The sequence below is a fragment of the Alligator mississippiensis genome, chromosome 5, assembly GCF_030867095.1.
Source record: "Alligator mississippiensis isolate rAllMis1 chromosome 5, rAllMis1, whole genome shotgun sequence".
NCBI classification, from domain to species: domain Eukaryota; kingdom Metazoa; phylum Chordata; order Crocodylia; family Alligatoridae; genus Alligator; species Alligator mississippiensis.
Window position 1 is genome coordinate 49,966,558 of NC_081828.1, and position 25,958 is coordinate 49,992,515.

A 25,958-nucleotide genomic window follows, 5' to 3' on the forward strand; every position below is an offset into this window, starting at 1 on the left:
ACATTTGTGAGCATTGTGCAAATCAGCTTTTGCCCCTTCCAGATCTGGTTTTGAATAAAGGATTTCAGAAACTCAGTATGTTGGACAGCATTCTGTTCTCACCAGTTTCTGGCAGGTAAGATAAGTGTGCTGAACATCAACACGATCATCCATGTAACCCCGTCTTTTTGGTTTGTATTTCCCTTGGCACAAAGGAGTGTCATTCTTTGGGGTCAACTTAGCATAACTAAAAGCATGATGGGAGTTTGATCGATCTTCCATTCCTTTGTACTGCTCAGAAGCAGACCCCCCTCAACCAGGGAGCATGTGAGGAATGGGGAAAAGTTGGAGGTTGGAGAGAAACAGTAGATGGAGTAAAGTGTAATACCCAGCTGCTATATGAACCATAGCCATCTGGTGCAGTTTAGAGCAGTTTGGGGCTGCTCTAAACTGGTTTGAGACCAGGGCATAGATTGAGGAACAGTCAGCTGGCTGTGCTGGCTCCCTGACAGCCTCATCTCTCTAGTGCGCCAGCCCAGTAAGTGCAAATCAGTGAGACTGTAGTGCATTTCCCCTTCCCAGTTAGCATAGAGGTAATCCCAGGGCAGCAGCAGGTTGATTTTTGATGAGTAAAAGGCTGGCACAGCAGGAATCTGGAGCTCAGGACACAAGCAGGTGAAAGCAAAGCTAAATATGATTGGAAAAAAAAAAGGAAAAAAATAGAGGACAAATGCCAGGCAGGCAAATAACTCCCTGATGCCTTTGAAACTTGCTGTGATTTTACAGTGAGCTTGGAAAATCATTCTATTTATAGGCCATCCTGCTTGCGAATGTAGAGCAAATAAAGGGGGAAAAGGTTCTTCTCCCAGAGCTGGCCTGTGGAGCGCAGTCTCACAGGAATAGGTCAAACAGCGTGACTAGGTTTGATAAAGGGCTGGATAATTTAATGTCCAGCAGTAACATCTGTAGCTATAATAATATCTCTTTGCATTTCTGTAGCTTGGCCTTGTGAGCACTCAGCCAAATCCTGGAGTGTGGCCATTTCAGCCCCCTGTGCAGTAATGGGCCAGGTGCTGTGCTTTGCTTAGTGGCCTGTGTTGAGGGGAACAACATGGAGCTATAGCGCCCTAGGGAAAAGCATGTGCCTCAGGAAGGTACAAACCAGCCCAGCTTGGGATTGAAACCTGGTCTTTACAACAGGACAAGTATGATATTCTACTAGTCAGCCTGAGGCCCTCATTTGCAGCTATAGTAGACCCATTAACCATGCCTGTGGAGCAAGCATTGAGGAGGGTTGGGGGTAGAGTGCCCCATTGTCCCGGAGGGGTATCCTGCACCATCTTACTGTTCTTCACAAAGGGCCCACCCACCTCTATTGACCACTATGGAGGGGAAGTGGAGCTATGGTTTCCCCTTCATTGCCCTCATGGGCAATTGGCAAAAACAGTCTTTGCATGGTCCTGAGAGCAATGTCTGCCATGGGAGACACAAGACAGGCAGGGGTGGATTCAGAGAGGGTGCAGTCATATCCCTCTTTTGGACCACACTGGGGGAGTAGCAGATGGGGACTTTTTTAAGGTCTTGAAGCAAGTAAGAATCCATGCCCCGCTTTCCCTCTCTGATCCATGGTCTCTCTTTCCTCTCCCATTCCCCACCTCCCCTATCTGCTGTTGCTGCTCTCTGACTGCCCTGGTGGCAGGGAGCTCCAGAACTGCTCCTGCCCCAGTCCAATCAGGCTGAACCAGGGACAATGGCAGTGGCAGGCCAAAAAAAAAAACAAAACAAAAAACAAACAAACAAACAAACAAAAGAAAAATGCCTGCAAGGATCATAAAAACGATTTGGAGGGGAGAGGGAGATAATAAGAATATTTGAAAGCAATTAATATCTTGCTCTCTGCTTCAGGAAGACAGCTTTTGTCCACTGCTGATTTTCATTGCACTAGCCCAGGTCATTGCTGGGTAGAGTGAAGCAGGGGAAGGACCTATTTGCCAGAAGCTGTGTACCAAGGACAAGGGCACAGGCCTGAGGAGGCTGATGGGAGGTGACTGGTCACTCGTAACATGTGAAGCAAATACATATGGTGCATCTGGCTGGTCACCTGGCTTGACAGCTCATCTGAATGCCCTGTGGGCATAGGTAATCTATTGCACCAGCGAACATCGCCAGATTTGTATATTGCTTTTAGCCCTCCTTAAATACCCAGGCTCTAGTGTGCTCTTTGCATTTTGCTGGGTTCTCTGCACTGGAGTGAATTTCCCTTGGGATACTTACATAGCTCTTCTGATGGTGTTCCTCTTTTTCTGTCCTTTCACCTGCTCCTTTGCCTGGTTGTCCAGCTGTATGGATGGGTGTGCTAGGGGGTACCTAGGCAAGCAGGGGGCAAACTTTCCTCTGCCTGCCACAGCCTCAGATGGGCCATAGTGACTCATGATCTAAAATCATTAGCACCTGGTATCAGTGTCAAGGGCTATGTGTAAGAACTCCAGTGAGCCTCTTGTTGGTTGTATTGCTGCCCTCTGTACCATAGCTCATCTTCTGGAGGGTCAACCTGATATTTTTCTACCCAGGATTGTTGGGGATTTTCCTAGTCCCTTCCAGATCTCTCTATTCTTTTCCCATTCTGCCCTTCCTCCTGCTTTGTACAGAGGTTGATACAGCTATTGCTAGGATGCATTGGTCTATATATATCATTGGTGCAGCACCTGCAACTCCCATAAGCCCTAACAGCTAGCATGCAAGCCGCATCCCACACTGGGTCCCCAGCCCAGTTATTGCCAGTGGTACTGGCCAGTCTGGCAGCATGCATCTCCCTTAGTGCTAATGTTATCACTCTCTCAAGTCAGAGCAACATTGAAGAAGAATAAACAGGGTAGGCGCTTCTCGGCTGGGCAGCTGATTATCAAGATGGAAGACTCATCTGTACATGAACCAGAAGAGGGCTGAATTATATAGATGATCATAGGTTAAAGGTCCTGCCAGGTCAACTTAGCTCTTCATCCCTTTTTCACAGCCACAGTAGCTAATGCTCATAATGAGCAACTATTTAGGGAAAGGTCTTGTATAGTGAAGTTTTGCCCTCTCTGCATAGAGGATAACAGGACTGACTTTCCATCGTCAAGAATCATAGAACAGTGATCTCACTCTGTGTACACAGTTACTATGATGAAGAACACCGACTGAGTCTACATGCACAAAGCACACTAGATATCAATCTGGCCTTTGGCATCTGAGCAGACCCATTTCAGATATGCAAGTCCAGTATGGTCAAGTGTTCAGGGATCATGAGTCAGCTCCACCAAAATCATAATACTGATCTACAACCAGGACATCTTTAATGATCACAGCTGTTGGATACTGTTCATTGAAAACTGCTTCTTGCATATTTAAAATATGGATTTTTAGGGTTTTGTTTGCAACTACAAAAGCTCTAAACACTGATGGTTTTTAAAAAAATGAGATTCTTATCTGATAACATGACAGCAGGAGCTGAAGAATGCTGAGCATGCTGTGAATTGCGCTGACTGCTTTCTACTTCTGCTCAAACCAGGAGTACTTGAGGGCACCCCAGACCTCACAGGATTGAGTCCATAATGCATAACAGGCATTGAGGTCTCTTAAGATAGGAAAGTGTGATCTTATAGATGAGGCTGGTAGCAACACCTGTTATAGAGATGGCCTGGCTTAGTTTCCAATTGAGGACAACTGCCAGCATTGACTATTTGGGGTGAAATCTTCCATTTCGGTGTGAACACTGAGAATCACAAAGAGAGAGATTGGGATCTGATAGAGATGAGACATATGGGTGGAGTGGTCAAGGTGAAGAGTTACAAGTGATGAATTCAGATCAGCAAGGCTAGGAGCTATGGAATAGTAGTGGGAACTAGCACTGGGATGAGGAGTATGGAAGTGTGAGATTAGGATTTCTATCCCTCTGGGATGAAAAGTCTGAGCATGGGAGACTGGGACTAACAAACAGGGAAGAATTGACCTGTGAGGAGGAATGAGTGGTGGAACAGAGACAAGACTGGGACAGGTTGGAGGGGACTGAAAAGAAGTCAAGGTTGGTGGGAATGGGAGGAAAAGTGGCTACCCACTAGAACACATTCCCCTCCAAAACCTTGGAAAGGACCCCCCACATCTTTCCTCTACAAAGAAACCCACCAGCAAAATGTCTTCACCCTCTCTAGGACTGGTTCCCATAGTGGATGATAACCTATTCCTGCTGCGCCAGTTACTTGGTGAGCTCAAGTGGTAGAAGGCTCTGGCATGGATCTAAAAGTTCTAACCTTGCTGATGACCTATGAGATGTCACTAGGTGGAATGGCTAGACTGGGGATGGATTCAAGTTACTTTTTATTAACACTAAGAAATCACACACAAAATCCCCCTAATTAAGTTGCAAAGTCAATCACTCAAAAGTGAGGAAATGCTAGCATTTGTATTGCCAGTGCAACTTTGATTTGGGCCCCTTGCATACGTGCATTATAGTACAGTCTTTAATTACACAATCACAATTGTTTATTTTTCTTCCACAGGACACCTGTCTTCCTCAATGAGCAGGATGGATGGGGCTCACTCAATGAGCACCATCCAACATTGTGTTTCCTCCTCATTGTTCACACATGGCACTAGGCCTTATTTACTGCACACTATTCAAACTTCCTTCTGAAAACAGGATTATTAATTTCCTCATGGGTTTTTCTACAGTGATCATCACCATTGTAAATGAGTGCTTCATGAAAATTAATGGGTTTATTTTCACAAAAATTCTGGGAGATGAGGCATGAAGAGAATAAGTTCAAAAGTGTCCACTAATTCCTGGTGCCCAATTTGAAGCACCTGACACCTGATTTTTTTCAGAGTATTGAGCATTATATGATACATATTCAAAGCACATCTTCCTTTACCTTTATCTGCTGCTGCAAGGGCCTGGCATTTCTGCTCACTAGACTCCTGAAGCTCAGATTGGGCACCCAGAATTGAGAAACACACAGCAACCACCTGGGAAAAGTTGGTTTAGGTGACTTGCCTGGCATCACAGAAAACTCTGTGGCAGAGTCAGGGATAATTACCAGTTCTCTAGGACCAAATTAAACTGCCTTAATCATGAGATCCATTGGTTATCTTGCTGCAGCCTCTGTCTCCTTCACACAGACCTTCCATCTTCTGCAACAAATAAGGTTGGGATCCAACTTATTCTTCTACTATACAACCTTGATCCCTCCCCAGAGTACAGCCCATCCTGTGCAGTGAATGAGGTAGAGGTCATATGAAAAATATAGCATGCCATCATAAAATTACAGCCCACATCACAAGGCGGGGAAATGATGGCTACACAGGCAACATAAACTCTGGCATCATCTAACCCTCAGGTGATTGACTTTGTAACCTTAATACTGCTCTTTTAATGCAGACATTTTGTGAGGAATAAATCATTATAACAACAACAACAATGAATATGTTTTATTGGTGTTGTTGTAGTAGTGCCTAAAGCCTCCATTACAGACCTGGAACCTTTTCTGATGGATACTGTTACAATGTGTTATATGTCATTTATTATCTATAAGGAAATTTCATAATAGAGCTAATCACCATTTTAAACAATGTTTTTTTCACTGAAAAATAGGTTTTTGCCCCAAAAATGATATATTTTTAATTTTTTTTAATATTCTTTTTTTCCTCACCATTTTAACAGCAAATGAAAAAGAGGGAAGGGAAAGAGGAGGAGACAGACTAAACGGGGAAAAATAAAGGAAAACCAAAAAAAAAAAATCTGTTTGCAATTGTTCATAAACTATTTTGAATAAATGAGACAATTGTCAAGAACTTCAGAACAAAAATTATGTACAACATTTCAAAAGGGTTCATAAAAAACGTTGACCATTTTAGAACCGATTCTGGTACAAGTCTTTCATGTACAGAACATAAAGATGTAAGTAAAACGTGAAACTTAGGTCAGCTCTACACGGGCAGACTTGTGCTAGAAGTGATTGCAGTTCCAGTTAGATTAGGCTGAGGACACCAGCTGGTTGATTAATAGCACCCTAGCCTTTTAACTTCTTGGGTATGCAGACTGAGCATGAATGATGAGAATAAATCCAGTGGTCTTAGATTAGACTTTCATCCACATCAAACTCCTCTTGGCTCACCATCCTCTCCTCCCACACATGCACACAATTTGATGCATGAGTTTTAAGCCAGCAAAAAACTGGGCCTGGAATAGCAGGAGGTGCTGTAGGTCACGTTGGAGAATCTCTGGCACAGCTCTGTGCGTGGGAACTTGGCTTGCCCACACTCAGCCTTGCTCTAATCAGTGCTGTCAGCTTCTCACTTTAATGAGCAGCAGAATCCACCTAATTGTCCTTAGAAAAATATATATCTCTTGTGTAAAACCCTTAACAGCCAGGGAGTTAGGTTTGAAAGACTGAGAAAGGTAAGGCTTCTTCAAGGCCCTTTTTGACAACAAACAAGGCAGCTGATGCCTAGCCTGTGATCAGTGTGTTGTTATGATGTTTAATGTTTCCAAAGGACTGATTTTTTTTCCCTCTCTCTTTTCTACACGCTGATGCTTTTCTGTTATGGGACCCAGAGATCTCTGGAGAAAAAGCTGGTGACGGAGGTGGGACAGGAAGAGACACCCCCTAGGGAATAAGGCAACCTTTGTGTCTCAGATCCTCCGAGACACACAATCTGTTAGCAACCCTTTGGATTTGTTTGGTAACAGGGCTGGTAAGCTCAGGCTGAGTTAATTCACCTCTATCTGATAGAGCTGCATGTATGCAATAACCCTTGTGAAATGGGATTGCTTGGCATCAGGGTTTCACGTGCTGCTGCTTTTAGTTCTGGAGACCAGAGTTCAAGTCTCTTATTGGTCCCAAATGAATGGAGTTGTGGGGGCATGTTGTCAGACATATGCTTAGCTGGCACATGGTTAGGCATGCCAGGCCTCGGCAGAGCTGTGTCGGGGCTAGAAGGACAGCATGTGACAATGGCAAAGGTATTCAAAGGGCCCAGAGCTTGCGATATCAGGGAATGGAGAGGGCTGGTCTGAATTGCTAGGAGAGAACAGGGTAATGCTATGGTTCACAGGAGGTAAAAGACCAGGGTTACAGGGCATCGGAGAGCTGTGGGGGGAACCCAGTTCATGGTCCCTGGTGGTGGGAGGGCTAGCTCACCTGAACCATGGACCAAAACAAAAGTGTCTTCTAAGATAGGGTAGACACCCATAACCCTTGAGCAAAGCACAAGGAAGAGATTTCAGAGGGATACTTCTCCCAGATCAAGGGGAGACAAGGCTGCTGCTGAGATCTGTGCCACCATGCTGGCAGCTGGAGGGGATGGATTGGGGAGGTAGTGAAGCTGGCCAAGCTGGGCCTTGCTCCAACACCTTCTTTTTATGTGTTCCCCCAACTCATAATCTGGACCTACTGGCCTTCCTCCCTTAGCTCCTGCATAGATTCTTCTTCTCTGCCATTCTCCATCTGGGCACAAAGGTCCCTCCCTCTGCCCCCAAACATATCAGCCCTTTGCTGTCTACTCAGACCCAGACCCCTCCCAGAGTTGGGCCCAGAGCCTAAAGGTCACAATGGAAAGTGATGAAGGAGAGCACAAAGCTAGCAATTTGGGCCTTATTTCTCTGCCCAGGTGGGGGATGGGAATCCCTGGGCCAGAATGATTGTCGGAAAAAGAGAAAGAGAGGGCAACCATGCTTGGCTGCTCAGGGCTCTGCAGCCTCACAGCTGCACTCCAACTGCTTGTCTGCTCTCTGGTATTTCTGTTTCATTTCACATTTAGCCTATTTAAAAAACTACTCAGGGGGCCATCTCAGAGCCCTAGGACACCACTGGAGCAGTCAGCTACACTGGCTAGCCATCATCCCCATGCTTCCTTCCATCTTTCCCAATCACCCTTAATTAAACTGCCTGAAAGGCGCAGCCTGATTTTAATTAGAATGAAATTGTGAAGATTAGAAGGAAATTGGCCGATCATTGTTTATGGGGCTGTTGTTTGAGAACACAGCAGGCTGGTAAATTGCCTCCATGCCGGGTTTGCAGTGATTGCAGACAGTGCCAGGGATGTGGGAGCCCTGCTAGGCAGGGTCTTGGCACAGACTGGATGACACATTTTGCAGCTGCAGATGTTAAGATGTTACTTAAAAAATTATGAAATACCAGCACATGCTGCCAGCGTCCTTTTCCTTGGTAGTGTCCATCAGTACAGAGCTGGCTCATAAGGCTTGGCAAAGGCAGCTTAAATGCCAGTTCACCAGGAAAACTTTTTACAGGACCACACGTGAGCAGGAATGATGACCTGCAGTGGTCTGTGATTCAGGACACCTGGGTTCAAGTACTGGCTCAGCCACAAACTACCTGAGTGACCTTGGGCCTGTCACAATTTTATTCAGTTCTTCCCATGTAATAAAAGAGAGAAAGAGAGATGAAACTACTCTACTCTTCCTTCAGTGGTGGGTAGAGAATGTCTATCAATGCTTCTGTGTGATGGACCTAGAGAGGAGATGGGTTTTGCTTGCTGCTCAGTGTTCAGGCTGTAGTTTTGTAGTCCCTCCACTCCCCAAATCCCCACCTACAAGAGGTAACATGGTCCCTCATACTGGTGGTGACAGCACCAGATAGGGCCCACCCTGACACATCATTCCTGCCACAGTGCCATTCAGTGATAGCCTCAAACATGACAGCTCTCAAGGCTGGGGGATCCTGTGCTATTAGGATGCTCATGCTTGGGAAGGGCATGGCTTCAAACCCTGCTGGTGTAGTCCCCAAGCCAGTTCGTGACTGGACACATCAGAAACTTGCTGTATCCTTCAGGGCCAGACTCTTCATTCAAGTCAAAGAGAGTTTTACCCTTGATTTCACTGGGAGCAGGAGCAAATGCTGCTTACATAGCTGTGATCTGTTGGCATGACACTGTATACAAGGAATACATGCAGTGACACTATATATTTAAAAGGGTAATAACACTCCAATACTTACACCTCAGTCCCCTTAGCTCAGGCATATGTAGAGAGTGGCCAGCAAATTAGCCTATTGTTTTGCCTGCAGGATACAAGAGCTGGTGATTTGAAACAGGCTTGAGCTCCAAACCTGCTAATCCTCACTAGGCTGTCTTAACATCAAATAATATTTGCATATTTAAAGCAGAAGGACTAATTCTGCTTTTAGATCTGTGTAAATCAGCACTGTGATGTCACTGCTATAAATAAGAAGAATTAGGCCCCATAGGGTTTAATTTTCATATATAATCCAATGACAGCATGACAATTACAAGTAGTAAGTGTGTGTGATTAATTTATTACAGTCACACGTGCCACTAACATAAAATAGCTTGTTATTATAATGAACAGTTGTGGAAGGGCAGAAGCTTTTGCTTAGGACAGTGCAGGCCAAACTTTTTAGCAGGCATGCCACAAATTAGCCCCCCGCCCTCTCCAAATGCTACTCTGATCCCCTTCCTTTGTCCAATCTGCTGCTCTGCGTTCTACTCACTACTCTGAGCTCCCTGCCTGATCTGCTCCTCTGTCTTCTGCTTCCTGCCTTATCTGCCACCGTATCCCCTGTCCCCTCCCTGATTTGTCAGGTACCATACACAGAGACTGCCTATGCCACTTGTGGCAGTCATGCCATAAGTTGGCCACCTCTAGCTTAAAACTTCACTCTGAAGGTTTTAGTAAATCATATGGACTAATGGAGAGAGCCCTTGCATAGTTGTAAGAGGACTTGAATTCTGTTCATGGCTCTGCCACTGACCTACAGTGTATCCTTGGGCAGGACAATTCCCTTCCTGCCCTTTGTCTATCTAGTCCTTTAGACTGGATACAGGGATATCTTTCACTGTGTGTCTGTACAGTCCCTATGACAACAGAGCCCTGATCTCCGCTGCATCTCTTATGTGCTGTTATAAAACTGATCCTGTCTTTGGGAACTCATAGAAAACTGACTGAAGGCAGCAGAAGTCTTTTCAATGACCTCACCAGGATTTGGATGTAGCTCTAGGTGGCCACCTGAAGGGGTCAGACTGTAGGAAAGGGGCAGTCTGCTCAGCTCCTGGCTTATCTTTTGGTGGACTCCAGCCCTCATCAGTTCACACCTGTCTGATATAGGAGGGGCAAGCAAAAGCTGATAGCACAGGCATGTGCGAGCAATTTTTATTATCTAATTTGTGCATGTGTGCCTGCATCTTGGCTGCTGTCCTCAGGCACAGGATCTGGGTTGTAACCCACAAGTATAGACATGTGTCTTAGCTGATACTTGTCTAGGCACCAGTCTATATAGCCATCCTTGAACATGCTCCTCAGTGCTCAGCCTGCTTGGAAAATCTGCAGTGTTGAATCAAGAGCTCCTGCTTTGGGACTCCCTAGCTGGCATGGGATTCCACTCCAGCTGTGGAAAGCTGGGCCACACCGCAGCCTGGGCCTGGCTCTGCTGCCCACAGAGTTGTGGGCACCACAGAGAGGCAGTTGTAGGGAGCACTCTCATGGATACTCTGCTGCCATGGTACTATTCACCGATCAACTCTTTGGTGACTGGATATCACCCTAAACATTTTATGGGTTAATGTCTGAGAAAATGGCAATGATGTCTGAGTGACATCTGCAGCTCCCATCTGTCCTCACTCAAACATACACAGACAGATGCACTTTACCTTTTGATCTGGACATAGACATGTCTCCATTCTGGCCTGTTCCCTACACTGTCAGGACAGAGCGGTGGATTTCCAGAGAGGCAGTCTGGAGGAATGTTAACCTCTTGGATACAGTTTGATATCACAAGTTATGGAAAACATTACCTGGATGCCAAATCCATCTTGTTCTGTGTTCTCAGGTACTATTGCTACACCCCTGGCCCAGTCCCTCCATATGAGACATTTCCAAGTCTCACGTCAGACAGGCCTGGGTTTGTACCATAGAATGCTGCAATGCTTCCTAGTGCTTATTTGATCTGGGAAGGTAGCCACCAGCATACCTGCAGGACATAGCACAAAGGCCACTAGGCTTTTTTGCCTACCTGTATGGAAGAAACGTGACTGAGCAATGTGGGTTGGAAGATGGGGAAGATGGTGAAACAGTTACAGTGTGCCTAGATTCAGTTGCCAGCTCACTTCATCTTTCTGTGTCTAGAGGACAGAGGCCTCTAGCTACTACCTTCATGTTCCCTAACAATGAAAAAATATGCAATGACCAGTGCATACAGTGCACCTAACTTCAGCCTTTCTCTGTAGCTTCCCACTCATCCCTCCTTCTCACCTGGCTCCTGGAGTTCACAGTTACTCTCCTTGGCTCCTTTCTGCAGAGAGTTTGCTCGCTGGAAGGTGAATAACCTGGTCTTGGAACGGAAGGATTTCTTCAGCCTGCCCCTGCCCCTGGCCCCAGAGTTCATCCGGAACATCCGCCTCCTGGGACGAAGGCCCAACCTGCAACAAATAACGGAAAACCTGATAAAAAAATACGGGACACATTTCCTGCTCTCGGCCACTCTAGGAGGTGAGTGCCTCATGTTCCCCCATCTGCTGACTTCTAGCTTCAGCTCCCTCCTGGGCTAGATCCTCAAGGGGTGTTAGTCAGCACTGATGCCAATGGACTTAACTCTACTTCCACCAGCTGGAGATCCTCATGTCCTCCAAACAGGAGACCATGCTACCCTTTACATGTATTTTATTATATTTGTGCTCATATCAGCTCCAAGATGAAAGCAGGATATACAGAGCTCTAGGAAAGCATCTTGCTAGTGCAACTGCTCTTGAAATGGCAAGGTTCTCCAAAGTGCCTAGTGAATTTGGGGGCCCAGCTGGACACCTCCTGGAAAGAACCATTTTTTCCCAGAGGACAGTACTGAAAAAACCCAGGTCCCCAGTATTGCTGAGAACTTGAGAAATTTTTGGCCACTGTTTTCGGTGGGGACCCATGACTAGTGTTTAGCACAAAGGGACTTTTTTATTATAGATTAGCATCAGAAAATGGGAGGGAGAGCTTGAAAATAGCTGCATAGATCTGTTCAATATCTATGCGCAGCTCAGAGCTGGTAGCAATGGGTAGCCATAGGAGGACATTCAGCTAAATACAAGGGCAGCAGTATAGGGACTTATTACTGAGAGACTGGGGCTGGGAGCAGACAGGCATTTCCACTTTGCTTAGATTACTGCTTACAACTGGCCTGAGAGCTAGAGGTAGGAGAGCCTTGTCTGACTCCACAGCAATTCCTCTGACCATTGGAGGCACAGTGTTGCCAGGCTCCCATAAGAGTCCCATCCATATTGTCATCATCCTCAAGTGCTGGGTTGCTTGGTGTAGATCAGTGGTTCCCAACCTTTTTTGCTGCAACTCATTGCTGGAAGTGGAGTGTGGCAGCAGCAGTGGCCTGGGGGTGGGGTTGGGGGACTTCCCAGCACACAGCATGGCTTGTCCTTTGTGTGCAGTGCCACTGGCATTGCCCCCACAACCCTCATTTGGGTCGCAACCTGAGGTTGGGGACTTTTAGTATAGATAATAGGCATGGGCCAAGGCTCAGGACTGTGACAGGGACATGAAAAACATGCCTCCTGCTGAGAGAAGAGGTGAAACAGGTATTTATGCCCAAGCCTGTTGGCTTCTATTCTGCAAATGGTGATGTTGGAACCAGGGTGGGAAAATATAATCAGTGATGGGTCTTCCTGATGAGAACAGGTTCTACAAACCCATCTTAGGGAAGGCCCCCCAGCCAGAGGACTGGGGGGGGGGGGGGGGCAGGTGTGAAGGAGAGAAGGTCTCCAACTCCTTTCCTCCACCTCAACTGTAAGAGCATGTGCAGACAGCTGGGTTTCCTGGACATCCCAGGGTGCTTGAATCTCTTGACTGAGCACGGACTTGTTGCCTGTTGGGTGGCAATGCCTATGAACTGGGTCAGAAGGGGCACAGGCAAATGGGTAGCTATTGTGTTGCTGGTGTCCTGGAGCTCAGCCTGTAGCATCTTATGGGAGCAGCTGTAAGCTGGCTGGGGCCCTTTCTGATGTACCCTACCTGAGCACTGACTGAGGTCCTTCTGGACAAGTTGCTGTCTCTGCACACCTGTAAGATGCTGGGGTGGAGGGATGCATCCAACCACCAATTGGTTGGATCTTCAGGCTGTTAGAGGTACAAGTGACAGACTGATGGCCCTCCTGGAGAGAGACCCTACCTCCCTCCCCACCCTGGCCAAGGAGCAATGGAAGGTCACTGAAGGTGCAGGGAAGTGGAAGGCTCCAGTAGCAAACCATGCAGCTTGTGTGCCTGTGCAGGAGAAGAGTCTCTGACCATTTTTGTGGACAAGCGCAAACTGAGCCGGAAGGCAGAGACAACCAGCATAGGAGGGGCCGGGAACAGTTCTGCTGTCTCCCTGGAGACTCTGCACCAGCTGGCTGCCTCCTACTTCATTGACCGGGAAAGCACACTGCGCAGGCTCCACCACATCCAGATAGCGACAGCGGCCATCAAGGTAAAGCTGCTGATAGGATCCTATAAGGGAATAACAGGGGAGTGGAGGGGTGAAGGGATCCATGCCTGTCTTGGTGGGGGACATGAAGGTCTGGACTTTGATGTTGTTAAGAAGATGATGGTAGTGCTAAGGTGAAAGGAGTAAATCCCGTCCCCAGTGCAATAGGTCCTTGTTTCTACTAAGTCTGGTGTGCCAGATTCTGCACCAGTGCAGAGCCATGCAACATTGTGCCCCTGAAGAATTTGCAATCTAAGTAGATAAGGCAGAGCATGGGAAGAGAAGCCCTCCCCTGCCAGTTTATTGACCCATAGGCTACTTAAGGCATGCCCCAACACCTCATTCTTTTGCCGTGTCCTGCCGCTGTCATGAAAGCTTTTTCCTGTGAGCTCTGCCAGCACAATGAAGTCCTCACCTGCAGGGTGGAGTTGGCTTCTCAGAGAGGGAAGAGTCCATGTCTGTGTGGCTGCAGACTGGATCTTAAGCTGGGCAATCCTGAGCTCAAGGCTGCATGCTGTAGGTCCAGAGGGATCACATGTGCCAAGTGGCTGGGTTCCTTCTGGCAGGCATTTGCTGTGGTGGTACTGCTGCTTGCTGTGTTCATGCTCTTTCTCCTGGAAGTGTCACACCAGCTCCTGCTCAGACTGGATAAAAGCTGTCCCGGGCAGACTGTTTAGAGAAGACTTGGGTTTTGTCCTGCTTAGTTTGCTGCCTCTCCTTTTCCCCCCACTGTGCAGAACCAGCCTAAGTTTCTCTCCAACCACTGAACAGCTCCTGACAGTATGGCGTAGTGCACTGCGTTCAGATCTAGCCCACGAGCTGTGTCATCCAGCTCATGGATCTTTCCATGAGTCTGGAAATCTGGCAGTGGGAGAGGTGTGGCAATGTTAATTGCTGCTTCCCTGCCTCCAAATTTCTGGACCTACAGGGAGCCCCTGCAGGTGGGGCAGATGGGCACATGGCCAGATCCAGCATTGGAGATTGGCCCAGCGCACTGTTGGATTGCACCCAGCCCCATGCCACTCATCCAGCCCATGGGGCCAGAAGGTTGAGCACCACTAGATTAATGCATGGTAGATGGGATGGGAAATCAAGAGACCTGCAGCCTAGCCCCAGAGTGACTCTGAACAGTTCTCCATGCTCCACATCTCCCCCCTGCAGAGTGGGGCTGTGCTTTGTGATCTCAAGATGGAGAGCACTTTATGAGTGCAAGATGTTTCCACTGGTGCCATCCAAGTTCTCTTTCTGACTCACAAACCTGCCACCTGGCTGCTCTCTGAAGCCCTTCATATTAATTTGATTGGGCTTATATTTAGTGGGTCTAAAGAAGGTTAGGTAGCATAAAATAGGTGTGCCACAGACTACCAGGAGAGGGGAAGGGGCTTTACCAGTCTCTTCATCTCAGTATAATGCACCTAACAGCAGCGTCCTACTAGCCACATGCCTAACACTCTCTGGATGCAGCATCCAGGGCAAATGATCACAGCCAGATGAAGCAACTACTCTCTCTGTGGTCTCCTCAACCAGCTTGGCAATTGGAAAGCCAGCTCTCCAGCAGTGAGAATCCCTGTAGGGAGGAGGGGAGAGTGAGCAGGGAGCTGGAGTGAAGTTAACACATTTATGTTATTTATGGGAAATTGGACACGCTAATGAAGCCGAGTTTCAGCTGGGCTGGAGGCAGGCTGCTCTCTGTCAACAGGCCAATTAGCACACACTTATTTCCCCTCTCTCAAGGCACTGCCCGTACTGTTCTCTGGCACAAGCCATCACTGGGGCTGCACTGGTTCTCAGGAAGGAGAGATCCTCCCCCAGCACCACCACCCATCTGCTCATCATCTAATCATCTCTGCTGGCCAGGGTCATCCCAAGATGCTAGAAGCCAGTGATGGGGACACTGTTCCTCCCTGCTTCCTAGGGACATTGTTCTTCCCTACTTCTTTTACCACTCACTGCATCTCTCCCATCCATTCACTTTCATCTTTTGCTCCCCCCACAGTACTGACCTGCCATGAGAATTTGAGCACCAGAGCTTTGGTGTGACACTGACATGACACCTGGGGCAAGTTCAGCTAAGGGCCTCTCTCCCAGCCCTGCTGGGGATAATTCCCTATTCCACCTATACTCCATATCGTTTCCATCCCTAACTACTCCTCGGCATTAAGCTTGCTAGGCTGAGAATTGACTGACTGCCCAGCTTCTCTATGATCACATGGCTAGACCCTCCTTACTCTTAAGCCCAGTGACTTAGAGGTACTTGCATGTTTTAAAAGACCAGAGTCCCGAGAGGGCTGGGCTGGGAGCGGTGCTACAGGCCAAGACTGAAGTATACAGCTCTACCAGCCTGGATCTTCAGTTAGAAGCACAAACCCTAACAGCTGAGGTATACTACAGCATCACTGCCCTCACGGCACATTGTTCTTATGTAGGTGACAGAAACCCGGACGGGGCCTCTTGGCTGCAGTAACTATGATAACCTGGATTCAGTCAGCTCTGTGCTTGTGCAAAGCCCTGAGAACAAAGTCCAGCTACTAGGTAAGTATGCCAGCTCTTCTCCTGTCATTTCCCTTGCCCAACGAAGGCCAGACCACCTACTAAAGCAAGATGGCGTAGTAGGTTATGGAGGAAGGCAGAGATGGTGAAGGCAATGGCAGAGAGAAGGGATACTGAAGAAAGGAGAGAGGAAGGGACAGAAGCAGAGAGAGGAAGACAATATACTGGTATATTAATTAGTTCAGACTGGCCCATTTACCAACCTTGCCCCATTTATACAGGGCATGCCTACAGTACTGCAGAAGACCACTATAGGTAGGCACATATCTTTATTATATGTTCACAGCACCAGAGTGAGCAGAGCACCGATGCACCCAGTAGAGAGCCAGCTGGTTCTTACAAGGTTAGATGGGAATGTGCTTGAGGTGGCAGGAATAGGAATCTGTCAGGTGGGGGCATGACTGAGTAGGGAAACAAGAGGCTGGGAAATGGGGAGGCAGAGAGAGCTAGATGTGGTCTGGCCTTCCCTGTGCTGTCAGGACCCTCCCAGAAAACACCAGTTCCCCCCCATGCCAGCATGTCTTGGCTTTATATGCATTTAAATATGGCCACCATTATTAGAGGCCATATTTAAATGCATATTTAAGACAAAAAAAAAAAACAGCAGAGGGAGGAAGGTAAGGGAAGTTGGACAGGGAGGTGGTGTGACTCGCCTTATGTCCTTGGCTGGAGTAATGGGAGAAATTAAACTGCCAAGTGTCATTGTGTTTATGGGCCTCTCATACTCTCAGAGACCTGCACCTTGCAAATTGCTAGGGAGCAAGTACTGCACGGGAATGCAGTTAGTGTCTGTGAAAGCTCTAATGGAATTGGCCTCCTGTTAAGATATTATTGTCTGCATTATCAAATCAATAACCCTCAGAGGGGAGCTCTCATTACAGATGCACGCAGACTGTTTTGCCAGTGGCATGCTCTGGAAGCTACACAATACGGCTTCAGAAAGAAAAATGACCCACTATTTCGTATCCGCTCATCCTTTCCCTGCCCTTTATCTGGCAAGTTTGTGCGCCAGTAAACTCACGATGGGACAGCTCTGCAAGCACTGGGAGAATTAACCCAATTCCCCCCTGAGGATGCAGAGCTCGTACAGGTGTCTCTCAACCCACAATATTGGGGATTGAATGTCCCAGTAGAAATATGCGAGTAGGATGGGGACAACACTCAAGGGAAGGCCTGGGTGTTTGGCGATAATTAATGCTAGTGTGGGGAACAGCTAATGACTCAGTGGCTGTCAGAAGGGGCAAAGCTTGAGCTAGAACAGATAACTGCTGCAGCAATCTAATCCAGGCCCCAGACAGCTGGTGTGTCAGCAATAAGGCACTAAGCTAGGATTCACCTCACTGGTACAGTGACAGAAAGATTCAGCCCAGATGTTTGAGGGCTTAATCCTGTAGCCATTGTGAGTATGCAGCAGCTACAGGATCAGACATCCAGGACCGGAGCCTCAGCTAGTGAAAGAGTCAAGAAAGTGACACAGATTTACCCTATCCCTGAATTTCTGCCGAACCCTATCCAGACTACTGAAAATTCCTTAGAGCTGCAAAAAACAAAATCAGCTAAAAAGCCAACATTTTTTTTAGATGTCCAGCATTTCAATTATAAGTGCTGATCAGGACCCATCTTCAATGTGGCCAAACAAACTGGGGGGAATGTGGCCATAAAGAAAGTAAATTCAACTTCCTCTGTCAAAACTTTGGGCTTGTATTAACCTTGGGGTGGAGGTTTCAACCATTGCTTGTTTCATCCAAACTGATTCAGCCCCTAGTGCCATGATTCCCTCTTTCCCATGCAGGCAAACCTGCTTCACCAGCTTAAATGAGGATCTGCAGCTTAGGACCTACCTGAATGGAAGGGATCCTAGTTTGTAGAGATTATCTGTCGCTAGACAGGAGCTCCATAGCTGACCTTTTGCCAAGATGGTTAGTAGAAGAAACTTTGGAAGCAACAGTGAAGGTCATCAGTCCTGCTCAGTTCATGTCCCTAGACCAGATTATGAGTTGGTGTAAATGGTGTAAGCTCCTTTTGTGGTACTGTAGAATTTTCAGTTTACGCCAACTGAGCATCTAGCCCCATCATGTGAGTCAGTGTTGTGGAATATGGGCCAAATTCAGCCCTGGTGTAAATGGCTTGACTTCAGTAAGACTGATCTTCTCCCAGTATCCATGCAGTTGGGAGTCGGTGTGCTGTGTGCTGGGACATGCACACTTGGCTCTGCTCTGGGTGTTTTCCTAATCCCCTGTGGCTCCCACCTTTTTCCCAGGTCTGCAAGTGCTGTTGCCTAGCTACCTGCGGGAACGTTTTGTGGGTGCCGCGCTCAGCTATATCACCTGCAGCTCCGAGGGTGAGCTCCTATGCAGGAAGAATGACTGCTGGTGCCACTGTGAGCCCAGTTTCCCAGAATGCAACTGCCCAGAGGTGGACATCCAGGCAATGGAAGACAGCCTGCTCCAGATCCAGGATGCCTGGAACAATCACAATAGGCAGTTTGAGGAGTCGGGTGAGGCCAAGTCTCCTTTCATTTATAATCAAGAACAACCATTTCAAGCGCAGTACTCAGTCTGAGTCAGCACATCCTGCATTATATAGAGCTACCCCAATGCCAGCTACAGGCAGTCGGGGAAGGAGAATTTGCACTGTTTTGTGAGATACACAGGGTAGCATAGAATCTGGTGTTGCAAAATGCTGAGTACACACGTACGTGCATGTGTGTATTTCATAGCATGGGGTTGTAACACGTGGGGAAAGATTGGTAGCCATCTGGGGGACAGTGATCACCTAATAAAAGAATTCACCATAAGACGTCGAGTGGGTAAGGTAATTAGTAGGGTGAAAGTGCTAGACTTTAGGAAGGCTGATCTCAATGCACTCAGGCGATTAGTCAAGGATGCACTGCAGAGTAGGAGTTTTGAAATGATGGGAGCCCAAGAAGGGTGGCTGTGCCTTAAGGAAACGATCCTTCGGGCACAAAGCGAGACGATACCCATGCGGGGTAAAAGAGGGAAGGGGGCCAGGAGGCTTCCCTGGCTGACCGCAGAAATCCAGGGCAGCCTAAGGGCCAAAAGGGGAGCACATAAAAAGTGGAAACAGGGAGAGATCACCAAAGACGAATATACCTCCTCTGCTTGTGCTTGTAGGGAGGCAGTTAGACGAGCCAAAGCTACCATGGAGCTGAGGATGGCATCCCAAGTAAAGGACAACAAGAAATTGTTTTTTAGATATATAGGGAGTAAAAGGAAGGCCCAGGGAGGAATAGGACCCCTGCTAAATGGGCAGAAACAATTGGTGATGGACAGGGGGACAAGGCTGAACTCCTCAACGAGTTCTTTGCCTCAGTGTTCCTAAGCGAGGGGCAGGACAAATCTCACACTGGGGTTGTAGAGAGGCAGCAGCAAGGCGCCAGACTTCCATGCATAGACCCTGAGATGGTGCAGAGTCACTTGGAGGAACTGGATGCATTTAAGTCGGCAGGCCTGGATGAGCTCCATCCGAGGGTACTGAAGGCACTGGCCGACATCATTGCAGAGCCACTGGCGGGAATATTTGAACGCTCGTGGCGCACGGGCCAAGTCCCGGACGACTGGAAAAGGGCCAATGTGGTCTCCATTTTCAAGAAGGGGAGGAAGGAGGACCCGGGCAACTATAGGCCAGTCAGTCTCACCTCCATCCTTGGCAAAGTCTTTGAAAAAATTATCAAGGCTCACATATGCGAGAGCCCGGCAGGACAAATTATGCTGAGGGGAAACCAGCACGGGTTCGTGGCAGGCAGATCATGCCTGACCAATCTAGTCTCTTTTTATGACCAGGTTACGAAACACCTGGACATAGGAGAAGGGGTGGATGTCGTATACTTAGACTTCAGGAAGGCCTTCGATACGGTATCCCACCCCATACTGGTGAACAAGTTAAGAGGCTGTGACTTGGATGACTACACAGTCCAGTGGGTGGCGAATTGGCTGGAGGGTCGCACCCAGAGAGTCGTGGTGGATGGGTCGGCTTCGACCTGGAAGGGTGTGGGCAGTGGGGTCCCCCAGGGCTCAGTCCTTGGACCGATACTCTTTAATGTCTTCATCAGCAACTTGGACGAGGGAGCGAAATGTACTCTGTCCAAGTTTGCAGATGACACAAAGCTATAGGGAGAAGTGGACACGCCGGAGGGCAGGGAACAGCTGCAGGCAGACCTGGATAGGTTAGACAAGTGGGCAGAAAACAACAGAATGCAGTTCAACAAGGAGAAATGCAAAGTGCTGCACCTAGGGAGGAAAAATGTCCAGCACACCTACTGCCTAGGAAATGGCCTGCTTGGAGGCATGGAAGTGGAAAGGGATCTTGGAGTCCTAGTGGACTCCAAGATGAACAAGAGTTGGCAGTGTGACGAAGCCATCAGAAAAGCCAATGGCACTTTATTGTGCATCAGCAGATGCATGACGAATAGGTCCAAGGAGGTGATACTTCCCCTCTATCGGGCGCTGGTCAGACCGCAGTTGGAGTACTGCTTGCAATTCTGGGCACCGCACTTCAAGAGGGATGTGGATAACCTGGAGAGGGTCCAGAGAAGGGCCACTCGTATGGTCAAGGGCCTGCAGACCAAGCCCTACGAGGAGAGACTAGAGAAACTGGACCTTTTCAGCCTCCGCAAGAGAAGGTTGAGAGGCAACCTTGTGGCTGCCTATAAGTTCATCACGGGGGCACAGAAGGAAATTGGCGAGTATTTATTCACCAAGGCGCCCCTGGGGGTTACAAGAAACAATGGCCACAAGCTAGCAGAGAGCAGATTTAGATTGGACATTAGGAAGAACTTCTTCACAGTTCAAGTGGCCAAGGTCTGGAACGGGCTCCCAAGGGAGGTGGTGCTCTCCCCTACCCTGGGGGTCTTCAAGAGGAGGTTAGATAACCATCTAGCTGGGGTCATCTAGACCCAGCACTCTTTCCTGCCTATGCAGGGGGTCGGACTCGATGCTCTATTGAGGTCCCTTCCGACCCTAACATCTATGAATCTATGATGGTTACATTAGTGTAACCTTGTGGATGGTACATAGTTAGGATGCAGGAGACCTGGGATGCTGTTCCTGGCTCTGTTGTTGAATAGCAAGTCACTTTCCCCATATGTAAAGCAGGGATAATTTAACCTGCCTGCTCCATAAAGCATTTTAAGATGGACAGATGAAGAATGCTATATAAGAGCTGGGTATTGTTGCTACCATTGTTACTTGCATTGTGTTAGTGCACAGACACACCTAACTAGAGATCAAGACCCAATTATGCTATATACTGCACATGCACATGACAAAAGAATAGGTCCTATGGCAGGAAGCCTATAGTCCACATGTATTTTTCCTCAAGGATGATGTGATCCAGCAATGTGAGGACAATGCAATAAGGCAGGACACATGCTGAGTTCTAATCCTGGCTCTAAAATCTTGAGCAAGTTATTTCATCCCTCTGTCGTGGTTTCCCTACCTACCAGAATAGAGAACGTGGCCCCGCTTTGGGGCTCACTGTGAGGATTGATTGTCTAGCAGTAAAGTATTAGCGTGCATTAGCAACAGTCCAGCGAATCTACATGCACTCCAGAACCAAGTACAAAGCTGGTGTCATGGTGGTGGGAAGGTCTCTGTTCCTTGCAAAGAACTTCCATGGTTAGTTGAGTACTAAGCAGTGGCTAAAATTTGGGTATTTAGACTGAAAAGCAGGGAAGGGGAAAGACTCTAGCTTGAACAATAGACCCTCCCTCACCCATTTACTCTACCTGGATTGCAGCATGGCTTCCGTACAGTGCTGACTGTCCCTTCTCTTTCTACAGAGGAGTTCCAGACCCTGGTGAAGAGACTCCCTGGAGACCGTTTCCTAAACATGACAGCTCTCTCACAGTACTGGGTGATGGACCTTGATGTTCAGCATCGCTACCAGCAGCTGGGCACCAGCTTGAAGCTGCTGTCCAAGAAAACCCGTTGGCTTGTCCGACGACTCTTCAACCTCAGCAAACGCTGCCACCGGCAACCTCGCTTCAAACTGCCAAAAGAGAGGTACAGAGTCTTATCAGCAAGTCCAAGGAGTCTGCTCTAGCTCAGTGTTTCTTAACCCATGGGTCGTGACCCAAAAGTGGGTCGCAAAAATATATGAAAGGATTGCGAACAAACTTTAAAAACAGATTAACAAAATGGATTCTCCTTTAAAGGGGAAAACATGGGAAACCATGGCTTTTCCCTTGCAGGCTGCAATGGGCTGCTTGGGACCCCCTCTGCTCCACACACTGGGGCTAGGGCCTGGGATGGGGGGCAGCGGGTCAGGACTGGCCACTGATGTTTATAAATGGGTCCTGGTGCAAAAAAGGTTGAGAACCACTGCTCTAGATTGCCTTGTTTCAGACTGGGTTAGTGGAGCAAGGGCAACCTTATCCACTTAAATACTGCTCTATAATCCAAACTGGATTTAAGTGATCAGATTCATTCTATCTACATGGTGTCCACTAGAAGTTTCCAACCATGGCAGCTCACTCAGCAGAGAGACCAAAGGCAGAGGGGGACATAGAGACTTGAGCTGTTTTATCTTTCTTGGAGCTAGTACTGGCAGGTTGGGAGGTGGAGAACTTTGCCTAGGCCATGGCTCAGTTGAGGATTCAATCTCCACCACTAGTATCTAGCATCAAAACAATAAGCAAACAATTGAAGCATATCCAAGCGCACCAGACTTGGAAATATTTCAAGTCCCATTATGAATTGGAGGATACACATGCAGCTCTTGTAGTGTTCCCTGGATAGACTGCTTCAGTGTTGCTGCTCTCCACCCAGGGGGCATCACAGGAGGTTGTGGGGACCTGCTCTCCCTGAGCACCACTCCCTGCCAGAACTGGGATGTTGGACCCATGTCCCCACTGGAACTGGAGAGGTACCCATTGAATGGGGGCTGGAAAGCCATTGCCACTTCCAGCCCAAGTGGTGGGGGATGGGAATAGGGGGAGGTAGCAGTCAGGAGAGGGGCTTACCAACCTCCCACTTTGGCTCCACCTTCTGCTCCATCTTGGAGGGTATACCCAACTCTGGCCAGCAGAATGCCCACAGTCTACACCACTCTCCTCCCTGTGTGTGTGTATGCAGAGAGGGAGATAAAAACATGTGGGATTCTGGAGGACCCAGAGGTTCCCTGACACACTCTCTACAGTATACACATGTACAGAGCACTGAAGTACTTCATTGCTTTTGAAGCATTTCAAAGGGTGTGCATGTGTGTACATCTGGACCTTTGAAACACTTTGGTTGTTAATTCTGTCCACACCCTAAAAAGCCTTTTCTTTCTTGTCTCCTGTTCCTTAGGTCTTTACCCTACTGGTGGAACCGTATTCAGTCACTCCTGTACTGCAGTGAGACCATCATGCCTGGGACTTTCCTGGAAGAAAGCCACAGTTGCACCTGCCCTTATGACCAAGTGTCCTGCCAGGGGCCCATACCATGTGCCTTGGGTGAAGGGTCAGCTTGTGCCACCTGCGCTGATGATAACAGCACACGCTGTGGGGCCTGCAACCCAGGTTACGTGCTCAACCAGGGTTTCTGCCGGCCAGAGGTGGCAGAGTCCCTAGAGCACTATTTAGGGCTTGAGACTGACCTGCAGGACTTGGAGCTCAAGTATCTGCTCCAGAAACGGGACAGCCGCATTGAGGTGCACTCCATATTCATCAGCAATGATATGCGCCTAGGGAGTTGGTTCGATCCCTCCTGGAGGAAGCGCATGCTCCTGACCTTGAAAAGCAACAAGTACAAGCCAGGGCTGGTGCACATCATGCTGGCCCTCTCCCTCCAGATATGCCTCACCAAGAACAGCACCCTGGAGCCAGTCATGGCTATCTATGTCAACCCATTTGGGGGCAGCCACTCAGAGAGCTGGTTTATGCCCGTTAATGAGAGTGGCTTCACAGACTGGGAAAGGACTAATGTTGATGCCTCTGCCCAGTGCCAAAATTGGACACTCACCTTAGGAAACAGGTGGAAGACCTTCTTTGAGACAGTCCATGTCTATCTGAGGAGCCGAATCAAGTCTCTGGATGACAGTTCCAATGAGACTATCTATTATGAGCCCCTAGAGATGGTGGATCCCTCTAAGAATCTGGGCTACATGAAGATCAACAGCTTTCAAGTCTTTGGTTTCAGCCTGCCCTTTGATCCAGATGCCATCCGGGACCTGATCCTTCAGTTAGATTACCCATACACACAAGGCTCCCAGGACTCAGCCCTGTTACAGCTCATAGAAATCAGGGACCGGGTGAATCGACTTTCACCACCTGGAAAAACCCGGCTTGACCTTTTCTCTTGCTTGCTCCGGCACCGGCTCAAACTGGCCAACAATGAGGTGGCAAGGATCCAGTCCTCCCTGAGAGCCTTCAATGCCAAACTGCCAAACCCAGTGGAGTATGAGACAGGCAAACTGTGCAGTTAGCCTTGAGGACTGCATGACATCTCTGGAGAAGTGTGAGGAAAAGGAAGGAGGGCTGGGGAGCTGAGACTTCAAAAGGCCTTATCTCAGTGCCAACGGCATGCTTCCACAGGACACCAAGTGACCAGCCAGGGAGATGGCAGGGCCTGAGTGATGCAAGGAGCCAAACAGGCCTTCAGGAAGCAGCTGAGGAAGATGGGACAGGCCTATTCTGCTAGAAGATGCATTGGTAACTGCCTGGCAACTGCTGATGGGCTTCTTTTCCCTTCTGAGTTACAAGATAACGTTGTGACCAGGCAGGAAAATCATTAGTACCTGACATGTGAAAAGGCCAAAGTAAAGGAAGAGGGATCAGTTGTGGGGAGAGAAAACTTCAAGGAGGAAAATCTACTAGAAAGGAGACCTATCTGCTGGTGCCCAGCCAGCACTCCAGGCAAAGAGAGGGGAGCAGGAAGAAGAACAAAACCACAGACATGCAGGAGGCCAAATTTGCTCAAAGGGCTTCACATGTACCATCCCTGGGGCAGAAGCCAGCTGTGGTCTCCCTCAGTGCAGTCACTTTTGTATTCTTTTTAACAGATGTTTCTACCAACACCATTACCACTGCATTCTGTGTTACCTTTCTAAGTCTTTGTATTCTCCTGCCTTTCCCATCTTCCCGTATGCACACCCACCTCTGCGCGTTCTCCTGATACCATTCCCTGGATGTCTGGGAGAACCTGGCTGATCCGAGCTGGTGATCCCTGGAGCAGGCAGACCTGCTTGAACTCCCCTATTATCCCTGTGTAAGGGGTGAGCTCGTCACCCTCCTTTGTCACTCAATGTCATGAAACTGCACCTTGTTACTTTAAGTGGAGATGGAAATGGCTCTGCTATTGACACAGGAAGTGACTTGGCTTCAGCCATGCAGGCGGCTGAGCATTCAGAGGTGGAGCTCTCTGGGTAGTTTTCCTTTACAGTTTTTTATTTATGCATTTATTTAATAGGTTGTTGGGTTTTTTTAAACTGTATTTATTTATTTGAGGGATTCCTTTCTTGACAATTGCTCCAGCTGAGTTACATCTTAGTCAAATGTATTGGTTTAATATATTTTTTAAGAAAATGCCTTTTTGAGCAACACAAAAAAAGAAAAAACCATGTAATCTTTGGGTATGGCTTTTTAATTGATACGCTGTGTGTGTGTGTGCATGTGAAAGGACATATGTGTGTGTCGAGGGGCATAGAATAAGCTTCAGTAAATGCATGTGGGCAAGGCTGGGTTTATATGGACAGGAAAATGCAGTATGAATGGATGAAAGGCATAATTACATGCATATGGGCATAGAGGAGGAGGTGGGGTGGGTACATGTGGATATCCATTGGTAGATATGGATGAATAGAGAGTCATGGTAGTGGATTTGCATAAAGAGATGTGGATGTGTGTGCAGGACAAGTAGGTGTATAGATGTGCGATCTGATGGGATTGGGAGAGAATATATGGTGAGAGGGATGGTTGGGGCTGGTGATATGGACAGAAGAGCATGTGTATCTGCATACATATGT

At 48.0% G+C, this 25,958-nt stretch overlaps 1 protein-coding gene across 3 annotated transcripts in view; it reads left to right on the forward strand.

Annotated features, from left to right (window-relative positions):
• The window catches only part of BRINP2 (BMP/retinoic acid inducible neural specific 2), a 56,992-nt gene extending 31,434 nt beyond the window's left edge, over nucleotides 1–25,558 (forward strand). For all 3 annotated transcript variants that reach the window (XM_006272949.4, XM_019500299.2, XM_014596058.3), the window contains exons 3-8: nucleotides 11,289–11,479; nucleotides 13,249–13,445; nucleotides 15,869–15,974; nucleotides 18,253–18,489; nucleotides 21,793–22,015; nucleotides 23,303–25,558. In XM_006272949.4, coding sequence (XP_006273011.1) covers nucleotides 11,289–11,479; nucleotides 13,249–13,445; nucleotides 15,869–15,974; nucleotides 18,253–18,489; nucleotides 21,793–22,015; nucleotides 23,303–24,419 — 2,071 coding nt within the window. In that variant the 3' untranslated portion in view covers nucleotides 24,420–25,558. The remainder of the gene's footprint in view (nucleotides 1–11,288; nucleotides 11,480–13,248; nucleotides 13,446–15,868; nucleotides 15,975–18,252; nucleotides 18,490–21,792; nucleotides 22,016–23,302) is intronic.
• Nucleotides 25,559–25,958: the final 400 nt, after the last annotated feature.